The sequence below is a fragment of the Phascolarctos cinereus genome, unplaced genomic scaffold (assembly GCF_003287225.1).
Source record: "Phascolarctos cinereus isolate Bilbo 61053 unplaced genomic scaffold, phaCin_HiC Scaffold_3;HRSCAF=262, whole genome shotgun sequence".
NCBI classification, from domain to species: Eukaryota; Metazoa; Chordata; class Mammalia; order Diprotodontia; family Phascolarctidae; genus Phascolarctos; species Phascolarctos cinereus.
In genome coordinates this window covers 228,909,377-228,921,499 of record NW_027555736.1, presented here as the reverse complement: position 1 = coordinate 228,921,499, position 12,123 = coordinate 228,909,377, and the positions used below count along the sequence as shown (strand labels likewise).

The 12,123-nt window shown below is 37.6% G+C and overlaps 1 protein-coding gene across 5 annotated transcripts in view; it reads left to right on the top strand.

The window, feature by feature from the left end:
- Positions 1-12,123, top strand: part of LOC110208345 (prostaglandin reductase 2-like) — a 544,334-nt gene that overhangs the window by 514,680 nt on the left and 17,531 nt on the right. For all 5 annotated transcript variants that reach the window (XM_078151485.1, XM_078151486.1, XM_078151487.1 and 2 more), the window contains exons 2-3: positions 2,437-2,520; positions 9,438-9,556. In XM_078151485.1, the coding sequence (XP_078007611.1) occupies positions 2,484-2,520; positions 9,438-9,556 (156 nt within the window). In that variant the 5' untranslated portion in view covers positions 2,437-2,483. The remainder of the gene's footprint in view (positions 1-2,436; positions 2,521-9,437; positions 9,557-12,123) is intronic.

Here is a 12,123-nt window from a genome sequence, read left to right as displayed (position 1 = left end):
AATTAGACCTTGTCAGGTGTTCGACTATCAAAATGTCTCATCATACTGGGTATTGTATAGTTGAATCCTAGGAAGAGTAGTGTAAGATGTGAGTTGTCTTGGACCTAAGTGTGCTTCTCTACTGTTTATATGGAGGAATGTTTTGTAGGTACTGTTTTTACTATGCCAAACAGTGAATGCCTTTGACCTAATTATGATAAAAGAATGGTTGAATGCATTTAGCTCAGAAGCTGTCATTTTAGAAATGTCTACCTGCATGGTGTCTTAACCGGGGTAATTGTGCCCTGGTATTGAAGGCCAGAGTTTATCAGACTGCTCTTGTACCTCATGTTTGATGTTGGAAAACTGAAACACTCATGGATAATCTGACAGTTAAGAAAAGGAGATTTACTCAGTCATAGCAGGTGGAGGATATTTTGAAGTACACTGTGTTGATTTAGCTAAGCATATCTATGTTGTGCATGGTGGTCCCCCAGTCAGGCATCAGAGAGCAGGGAGAAATTTGTTCTGGGGACACCAGGGAACCATGTCAATGGCCTGAGCCAATTAAATGTTAAGATCAGTTACAATACCTTAAAAAAAAACAACTAACCTTATCTACATGGAGTGGGGCCTTAGAATATTGCCCTTATCACACCTGGGAAGAAAACCTGTAGGTATGAGCCAGAGGCAAGGAGTAGCTCCAGAGGTACGACCTATATTTAGAAACTTTCCTGTGGAACTGAAAATTTGTATATATGTGGGGTGTGTGTGTAAAATAAACAGTATTCTTTTTGCTTTATTTTTTCAGCCACAGACAAGGGTTATTAGAATATACATCATATTGGGCAGACTTTTAAGGAGTCTGAACATGAGTAAGCAGTGGCTGGATTATAAGAATCTAAGCATCTCAATGGAGACAAGATGGACCTTATATTCAGAAAGACTGTAGGAAGGATCTAGGAGTAGATGTGAATGAGAGTGGACAGTAAACTGGGTTGAACAGGACTCCTGGGACCTGGACATTGGAGCCTAGCTAGCATTAACTATGGGAAATGGCCAGAGGCCATTGGCAGGGCTAGGGTAGGTTAAGGGTAACAGAATTGGGAGATTGAGTGTAGCTACAAGGAAAGGCCAGTTGATGAGGTTATAGTCCCAGGCCAATGCCACAGATTTGGCCATGTGGGAAAGTCCAGGGTTTTTCCTTTTTGGGGGGGGGGGGTCTATATCCCAACCCCATCATTCCCCCCTCAAACAAATGGGACCCAAATTCTTTTGGAGTAAGGAGTGAAGGTCTTGGCTTCTGAAACTGCTTCCTGCTGACAAGGGGTATAGATCTGTGAGTCCCAAAGAGGAGTTTGACTGGAACCAAGCACAGGCTGCATCCAGGGAACGATGGGGACATTGGCTGGTACTTGCTGTTACCAACTGTAGGTGAATGGCCCATGGTCTGGAAGACACAAATCTGCCAGAAAAAAATTACATGGCCCAGATATAAAGCAGGGACTAGATTTAGGTCCAAACTTTGAGAGGATAAAACATCCTTAGCTCTGTTTGGATTCAAATAATTTAGTTTTCCAATCATGCAGTATCAAATCCACCTGATAACCAGACTCAGGAATAGCCAAGTGGGTAACATTCCCTTTGAAAGCATATAATGGAGAAAGTGAGCCAGGAGGGTCCCATCTTAGGCTGAAGCTCAAATTGTCCTCTCAGCTCTTCCTAATGCTGACTTCCCACCAGTATCACCTTCTCTGAGTAGATGGCGGATTATTGATTATCGATGGATTATGATCCATCAGACAACTCAAAATACAATCCTATGAGCTTTTACCTCAAACAGTGCTGTTTTAGCTTTACAGTTTATACACATTCATTCTCACATGCTAGTCTGTAATAAAGGAAGCTAACTCTATGTAAATATATGATATCTATAGTATCATAACATATGTAAATATGTATACTCCAACAAGTTAGCTGACGCTGACTTTACACAGGTGGCTAATTCAGTTATGAATCCAGGAAGCTTCATTTTTGTGATGTCCTGGTGCCTGCTGACTTCCTACCCAAAGAAAGTATTAATAATCCATGGGCATGATTTTTATAGGCATTACTGGTATAATTGGATAGAATGACCATATTTGGAAGGAAATGTCATTTGGGGTTTTTCAGTTGAGGAGGCTTTGAGAAGACCAAAGCCTGCAGTCCCTGTTTGAACAAATACTACATATGCTCCCTTATTTCAGTTGGTAACCTAAACATGATACAAGGCATTTCTTTTACTGTTGGGGCTCTGTAAAGAGGTAGAGGGCCACAGACTGTTCATGAGGTCTCACTGATGGGAGGAGGCCCTTCTTGGGTGATTGATTGATGACCAAAGGTCGCCTGGTTCAGTGCTACATTCATGATTGTTAGTAGGTAATGTTTTGAAACTCTTCTTTGGTTTTGAATTTTTAGGGAGCTCTGAAGATAGATCTTTGTAGGTCTACTGCCTGACCATAGTGATGCGTGTCCAAAGAGTTGTACTGAATTCCCGACCTGGTATGTATTTGCTTATGATTAACGTACTTGTTACTTCTTAAAGAGACAGAAGTAATAATAACAGTTGTTGACCTGAAATGCAAAAACAAAGGTGATAGAAAATAATGTTATGTTAGAAAAATGTCCACAGTGGTACAGAGCCCAAAGTATGTGAGCAAACATCTATAATACCCTTCTTTATATTCCTTGACCTTGAATCCTTTGCAATAATTAAAATAATACTAAGTAGAATAGATTCTTCTTACTTGTTCTTTTTCAGATTATTAGGATATTTTAAATGTATTTTCCTACTTTTTATACAAAGCATTGATCTACTTCTATACCATTTGTTTAATCATAGAAGCTTAGAACTAAGAGAGGTTCCAGAGGTTGTCTGCTTCATCCCATGATAGGCCTTATGTATTCTACAGGTTGTCTATCAACTCATACTCTTAAAGACCTTCCCATAAGGTAAAGTCTCTTGATGGATCTATTTTTCCTATTCTACCCTGAGTGACTATAGAATAGATTTGCAATTAGAGACCTGGTTCAAATCCTGGCACTACCACTTATAACTCAGGTAAATCACTCACCTCTTGGGAACTCAGTTTCCTTGTTTATAAAATTAAGAGATTGGACTAGAATGCCTCGAAGTCCTCCAAGTATGGCTGGGGGCCCCTGAAGGTCTCCAAGTCAAAACAGTATTCATAATAGTACTGAGATATTTTAATTTCTAATATGGTAAAAGCTCATAAATATAACCCATACAAACAAAAGATCTGTCCAATTTCAAATTGTATGTGTCAGTCAGTCACTAAACATTTCTTTATTAAGTGCTTACTATTTGCTAGGTGATATGCTAAGCGCTGGAATATGAAAGTGTGAATCTCCATTTAATACCACTTTCTTTAAAAAAAAAAGCACGTAAATAATTCTGTATACTAACTTTCAAAACTGTCCTGCTTATATATGCTTCCTTCTGAATTTCCTTCTGTTCCTTCTTATGCTTGTAAAAAAAAATGCTTCAGTGGCCCTTCTTTTTGTGGGGGGGAATGATTATTGCTAACCACCCATAGCCCCACTCTCTTTCAACCTCTCCCCTTTCCCTCAATTTAAAATAAAGAGAAAGTGTAGTGGAGAAAAAAATGGATTAGTCAAGAGACCTGGGTTTGAATCCTATTTCTATGTTAGTCAGTTTTTCTGGATTTCTGTTTTCTCATCTGGAAACTTAGGACAATAATTTCATTACCTACCTCACAAACTTACTATGAGTTATTATTATTATTTTACTGTGTATGTCATCAACAAATGAACAGAGGTTAATCCAATTTACCTATGTACATGTCACACCAAGCTTTGTATAAATTCATTTTTTCCTCAGTTGCTTTTTGCTGTTACACAAATTCTTCTGACATCTTCCTATAGGGTTTTGCCAGTGAGCTGCCCTGTCTCTCTGCTTGACAAGGAGATTAAGTGTTTGCTAACCAGTGTCATTTCTCGGCTTTTGCAGCCTCTGTGTTATGGTGACTATTTTACATCTGTTAAATTTCTCAAGAAAACAGCAGTCATTGTAGACAGTTTTATTTTGGAGTTGACAACTTGTTTAAACTCATGGTTTATAGTTGCAGCAGTCATAGTAGTGACTGGCCTTTCACTTCTGGCCTTTCTTCTAATTTAGTACTTTGTTGTTTTTTATTTTTATTTTTAGTTCCAAATTCTCTCCCTCTCCCACCTATTGAGAAAGTGAGAAATAAGGTACCCATTACACATATGAAGTCTTGCAAAACATTTCCACATTAGCCATGTTAGGGTGGAAAAATGCAAGACAAATGAAACAAAGTTTGAATTCGTACTCGGGTCATCAGCTCTCTCTCTGGAGGCGGACAGCCTTTTTCATCATGAGTCCTTTGGCATTGTTGGTCATTGTACAGATCAGAGGAGATATGTCTTTCCCAGTACATTATTATTACAGTACTGTTGTTACTGTGTACAATGTTCTGCTTCACTTTGTATCAGAGCAAACCTGTCTTCCCAGGTTTGCCTGAAGCCAGCTCCTTCATCATTTCTTACCACACAGTAGTATTCTATTACAATCCTACATGTGGTGTTTACTTTGACCTTTGCTCTAGCCAGTCAATGATTTTGTTGCATACACACGGTTGATTCTATAGCAACTGCTGTTTGTCCTCAGTTGTTTTCTGTTTGATAGAATATTGTATGGATTTCATTTTTGTTTCATGCTCACCAAGGACAGTGATAAATAGTCTATGAACTTTTGTTCTTTTTTCATGAATCATGTCTCCAAAAGATTTTCTGTTTTTTTTTTAAATCCCCATATTTGCAATGAATTGATTAAGTATCAAAGTCCATGTTAGTTAAGCTGCAATCATCTTTACAGTGATATGTTTGCTTATGCTTACCTGGAGCACTGAAAATCAGGAGGACAAAATATCCCATACCAAGTTAACCTTCCCTGCCTTTGGGCTTGTGAGTAAAAAAGCAAAGCAAAACAAAAACAAAACGAAAAACCACCTCTCCAAATTGTTTTGTTTTCTTTCTGAAGTACACTTCCAAATTGTTTTTAAAAGTACCTATGATGGGGAACAGCTAGGTGTCGCAGTGGATAGAGCATCGGCCCTGAAGTGAGGAGGACCTGAGTTCAAATCCAGTCTCAGATACTTACTAGCTGTGTGACCCTTGTCAAGTCAATTAACCCTATTTCTTTGTTTGTTTGTTTTTTGTTAATAGCCAGTTGGGGTTAAGTGACTTCCCCAGGGTCACACAGCTAGTGTCAAGTGTTTGGTCTGAGGCTGGATTTGAACTCAGGTCCTCCTGACTTCAGGGCCAGTGCTCTATCCACAAAGCTGTCCCCAATTAACCCTGTTTGTCTCAGTTTCCTCATCTGTAAAAATAAACTGGAGAAGGAAATGGCAAACCACTCCAGTATCTTTGCCAAGAAAATCCCAAATGGGGTCACCAAGAGTCAAACACAGCTGAAAATGACCAAACAGCAACAGTAGAACATTATGGCAAAAGACTGAAAATTTAGTAGAATTCAAAACTTAAGGTCAATGTCAAAGCACCAGTAGAGAAAGCAATTTAACTGGAAATCTGAAGTTTTGAGGTATCAGTGCTGGCTCTGCCAACAACACCTTGTATAACTGAGGGCAAATCACTTAGCCTTTGTGGACCTCCATCCCCATAAAATGAGGGAGTTTGGAACCAGATGACCTTTATTGGCCTTTTTAACTTGAAAGAGCTTGTCATTCTATGCTATGATTTTATGTTTATGCTTTATTTTAATCGTACTATCTATGGGAAAATTAATATGATAAGATATCCTTTTAAGACTTGAGTGGGGCTGTGATCCCATTGACATGGGTTCTCCTGCCCCCAGAGCAGGGCGTTGTTCTAGGTCTCTTGCCATCACTATTATAGCACATGGATAATTAATTCTTTGCTCTTCCTACATTTTCTGTTCACACATCTCTGATGGTATCTTTTATGCCACTTAAATAAATGTAATTTCACCGTTCATTAGGTAATTTTCTGCAGCCTACTTATACCCACTGTGCCAAGCCCATGTTCATCTGCAGCATCTGTCCCAGATATAAAATCATAAGTTCATAGTCTTAGTGGGGAAAGGGATCTTAGAGGTCACTGAGTCCACCTTCTTTCTCATACCAGTAAGGAATCTGAGGCCCAGAGAGATTAAGTGACTTAACAAAGCCCAACCCAGGTCTTACCCCATATTGACTGCTCTTTCCACTGAGTAGGACTGGCATTTTATGGGTGGACCTCATTATTGGTTTTCCATCCAGCTGCATATAATTGTCTGGGCAGTTAGCTTTCTTCATCCATAAGATTCTTCCTGTGTATATAGTTAGGCCATACTCTTTTGAGTAATCATGGAATGTTGATGATTTGAAAATTAGTCTTTATTTCAGAGAAAAGTTTGAGGGGCACAGAAAGCAGTGTCCATTTCTTTTCAAATGTAGTCCAGCAGAACGGTTTTAGAGAAACCTTGGAAGACTTGCATGAACTGATGGAAAGTGAAATAAATAGAATTAGAACAATTTATACACTGACAACATTGTAAAGGCAAACAACTTTGAAAGACTTAATAACTTTGGTCAATTCAGTGTCCAGCCATAATTCTAGAGGACTGGTGATAAAGCATGCTACTTGGCTCCTGACAGAGAGGGAATGTATTCAAGTTGCAGATAACACACACACACACACACACTTTTGGATGAGGCAGTTAGGGTTAAGTAACTTGCCCAGAGTCACACAACTAGTGAGTGTGTATGTGTCTGAGGGCTGGATTTGAAATCAGGTGCTTTTGACTCCAGGAAGGTGCTCTATGTGCTGTCCCAGCTAGCTGCCCTCTTAGACATATATTTTTGGACACAGCTGTTGTGGGAATTTGTTTTGCTTGACTATTCATATTTGTCTCAAAAGTTTTTTCTTCTTAATTTGAGTGGGAGGAGGAGGTAAGGGTAGCATTGCCATTAAAAAAAAAAGAGGATCATTAAAACATGTTTTTTGAAATGAATAGAAGAGGACAGAGAAAGGCCAAAAGGATCAACATAAAAGTTGGACAGCTTTGAAAGTAATATGCTTCATTTAACATATACTTAAAAAGAAGAGCAATTTGTTCTTAATGGAGGTTGAGTTTCATGTACAGTCCTGTCTATTCTTTTGCATATATGGAAGTCTTATTTTCATTGATGTTTGTAAAGGTCAGAATAAGAAAAACTGGGGGAAAACCTCCAACTGAAATCTGATTTACTCTCTCCCTTCTGTTCATTTCTGGGCCCAATTTGTTGTCAATCTGCTGTATCTGTCCAACATATATGTACTGATAGACTAGCTATGTAGGTTGTCCATTCTACTAAATATCATAGTCTTAACCATGGACATTCTTTAAAAAAAATGATCATTTCCTCCCTCACTTGTAACAAAAAAAGTACAGCTAAACAAAATAAATCCGTCCGACAGGGGACATCCTTCATTTACTTGATTGTACCTGTGAACTCTTTTGTGGTTATGGACCTCATATAGGAGACCTGCTGTGTTCTAGGAATTGATGTATTCAGTACAAATGTCATCCATAAATAGGATTACCTAGAAGATCTTACCAACTTGTAGGAATAAATTTTATGCTCTCTATTTTAGGCACAAGCCTGCCAGAAACAATTTTTATTAATTTAGACTATCCTAATTTAGGATTTTTACTTAGAAAGAAACATTGCCACCCTATGACCCTGAAAATCTCTCTCAACCAAGCAGTTTGGGAGTTGTAGCATTATTGTGACAATAGATAAAATTCCAGAATGAGATAAAACATTGTTTTGGTGGTCAGGGTAAAGTTCAGTTAATATTTTACCTCATTAAACAGAGCAACAGTTATGTAATTTTCTGCACATCCTTGAGGAATTATTTTCTTAAAATCATTCCAGCCCTCTTTGACCATTCCCTCTAAGGATTCTCCTTTCCAGCTGATCACTGTTGCTAGATATTTCCTCTCAACACTTCGGTTATTGACTCACTATTGTACTCTCCTGAGTGGCTCTTCCAAACCTTTTCATCATTACATGTGTGCTAAAACCTGTGATTCTTAGCATCTGCTGCCTAACCACACATTCTTGTTTTTGTTGTCTTCTCTTAGAATTCTTTTCTTTTTTTAGGATTTAAATTCTCATATTTTAGATGAGAATGAAATTATCATCCTTATAGATAAGGATGGGAAATTTTTCTCACACACAGTTGAAGGTGAGAGACAGCACTGACATAGTGAATGGCAGAAAGGCGGGCCACAGAGTCACAAAGAGTTGGATTTAAGTCTTGAATTTTAAATCTTGAGAACTAAAACAAAACCTTTTTTTTACTTTGTAAATCCTTCCCTAACTTTCATAACTGGTGGTTAGGTAGTTTAAAAATGAAAGGTTTAGTGATAAAAGTCTGATATCTGAGTTATGTAAGAAAATGACAAATATATAATACCAAGAACTGTTCTTCCCTAGATCAGTAGTCAAAGATTAAGAGTTTTCTAAAGAAGAATTCCAAGGTATAGTAGATCCTTGGAAAACATGCTCCAAATAAGCATAGAAGGAACCTAGGTTGTGGAATCTGAATGACCTCGTTTTCATTGTGCATTGAATGTTTATTAGCTGTGTGCCCTTGGGGGAGTCACTTAACCTCTCAAAGTCTCAATTTCCTCTCCCTTAAAATGGAGATAATGATAACACCTTCCTCTCAAGGTTGTTGGGAGGACAAAATGAGATATACTGAATAAATAGCTTTTTGCAAATGACAATATAAATGTAGCTATTATTATTCACTTTATTATATAATAAGTAATCAGAGAAATTCAAATTAAAGCAACTCTGAGATTGAATTTCACACTATGCATATTGGGGGAGGGAAGGGATAAGCATTTATAGGGTGCTTGGCACTGTGCTAAGCACTTTACACATATCTCATTTGATTGAATTGGGAAAACTGACCCCAAAATTGGAAAGTTTATTTTTGTTGGGTCTTTGCAAGACAGGCACACTAATATACTGTTTTTAGATCTTTGAGTTGGCTCAGCTATTCTGCAAAACAGCTTTTAATTAAGCAAGAAAAGTGTCTATATTGTCCATATCCTTTGCCTCATTCATCCTACCTTTGGGCATATATCTTGTATAATCCTATAGAAACAAAAGTCTAGTATGTGCCAAAACATTAATTGCATCACTCTGTGGATTTCCAAGATTAGAAACAAAGTGGGTGCCCATGAATTGGAGAATGGCATCTGAATATAATAGAATATTATTGCGCATTAAGAAATGTTGGAAAAATCTGAAACAAAATTATTTTAGAAAATAAGATTTAAAAGAGTGATTATTCAAAATTATTTTCATTGCCTCTTTGTTTATCCAACATTATTTTAGGAATACATGGCACACCAGTGGCAGAGAATTTCCGTACAGAAGAGGTTGATTTACCAGATAAATTAAATGCGGGACAAGTAAAAGCCAGAACTCTTTATCTCTCTGTGGATGCTTATATGGTAAGTAGCAAGGTGTTGTGATTAAAATAACAATAATAATAGTAATAATAAATTTTATGAGAATAAGCTATATGTGAATATAGCATATTATTGAAAAGGGTATTAGAAGGGAACAATTAGGCTTTTACACGCACAAACCCTATCTCACCCATCACAAGACTGAGTGAAAGGCGGAGAGAATATACAATTCAGCTGTGCTTCTTGTTTGTTGATTATGAAAAAAAGCATTTGATTTAGTCAAACAAAATGCTGCCATACAGACTTTCCTCTGCAACATATCTCTCTTTATGTATCATAATTATGAGATTCCTTGGAATATGTAAGAGATAACCTTTTCTTGCAATCCTGTGCCCTTTAATTTTAGGTGAGATATGTACTCACCTAAAACATTCCACTTTGACTTGGGGGAGCTTCAGCACAGAGTTCAAGTCAGAATGGGATTCCTTACAGAAAGTGAAGTTCCCTAAATCTTCCTATTTGTGGCTGACATTGTAGTGAATTCATTTAGCCCTGAAAGTTGCACAGCCTCTCTTTACAAATATTTTATTTTTATTATGAACTTGACAAACATCAACATAAATTAACATTTTCTATAGAAAGAATAGAAAATGAAGATTCCTTATGAAATCTCTAATCCATACAGTTTTTTTAGTAGGTTTTTTTCTCATTCCAACTGAACATGGTAGTTCTAATATTGTCCTGTTTTTCTATGTCCCTTTCTTCTTTCTTCTTTTTATTTTACAAAATAATTTGCTGACAGTTGTTTCTTACTTTCCTTTCTTTCTTTTTTAAGTATGGCTATCAGTACCGCCCCTTCTACCAAAACAAAAGTCCTTCCTTCTAACAAGTAAATATGGTTACTCAAAACAAAGCCATGCACTGGCTCTTTTGGTAAATACGTGTCTCATTCTGCACCTGTCGATCATCACATGTCTGCCAAGTCTTTATCAGTGCTCTTTGCACTGCTGTTAGTTATTTAATGTTTCACAGTTGTTTTTCCTTACAATGCTATAGTCATTGTTTAATTAGATCTCCTGGTTGTGTTCATTTAGTTCTGTTTCAGTTCATACAAGTCCTCGCAGGGTTCTTTAAGTCTATCCCGTTGCTCATTTCTTATGACAAAATAATCAATGAAGAAATATTTAGGGGCAGCTAGTGGCGCAGTAGATAGAGCTGAGTTCAAATCTGGTGTCAGACCAAAGGCTTGACACTTTCTAGCTGTGTGATCCTGGGCAAGTCACTTCACCCCAATTGCCTGAAAAAAAAAAGCAATATTTATCAAGTGCCTGCCATGTGCCAGGCATATGTGCCACAGACAGGTAGGTGGCACAGTGAATAGAGTGCCAGGCCTGGATTCAGGAAGATGAGTTCAAATTCAGACTCAGATACTTATCAGCTGTGTGACACTGGGCAAGTCACTTAACCTCTTTTCCTCAGTTTCCTCATCTGTAAAATGAACTGGAGACAGAAATGGCAAACCACTGCAGTATCTTTGCCAACAAAATCCCAAGTGGGTCACAAAGAGTTGAACACAACTAAAACTGGTCAACAACAACATGTGCTAAGCACTGGGGATACAAAAAGAGGTGAAAGATAGTCCCTGCCCTCAAGGAGCTTACAATCTTTTTTGACTTGAATTGCTTGTGAATTGGATTTAAGTGTGGTAGAGCTGAGCAAAGTTGGCAGCTTCATTCTCTCTTCCAGAGTCATTGAAGTCCAGTGGCAAGACAAAAGTCAGTGATTACAGAGAGATAGTATGGCTTCACCAAGAACATCACCCTCACGATGTCATTGGTCCTCTTTGAGAATGGAGGACAAACAGCACTAGCTGCTTCTTTTTAGATCTTTGTTTCTTTTTCCAATTCAATAAATAATCATCCAGCACCTGCTGTGTACAATGACGAAATTGTCACAAAGGTAATAATAACACGTGATGATTATTGAATCATCTTTTCTAAATGTTTGTCAGGCATCTCTTTAATTATATTCTCAATAACATTCCTGGGAATCAAAATGCCACCAACTGACCTACATAGTTTACAGTCTCTGTCCTCTTTCTTTTTTTTTAATCCAGACTTTTGTCCCTCTCCAGTCTTGTGACACCTCTCCTATTTTCCATAAAGGTCTTTCACATATCATTGATACAGGCTCCACATTGACATCTGCCAGTACTTTCAGATGATCCTGGGGCAAGTTACTGAACTTCATCTAGGATAGCTAAGTGCTCACTGCTCTCTCCTTATGTATTTTGGGTATCAACTCTGTTAGTCAGTTTTGTTCTGTCCCTTTTAGTATAGAGATCATTCTCCTCTGCAGAGAGAAATGAAACAATAAAATAAGATTTGAGCACTTCTGTCTTCTCTCTATTGACAGTTATCTCATCTACCCCAAGCAAAGTTATTATCTCATCTTCATTTCTCCTTTTTCTCTGAAGGTAGGGTTAAAAAGAGAGAGACACTTTGTTGTCCTGAGATTTCCTTGCCAGCCTCAAATTCTAAGTTTTAGTATTCCTAAAAGTTTTATTTTCTTTTGAAAGTGCAAGCTTAACTATTTCTAAAATGTTTGAA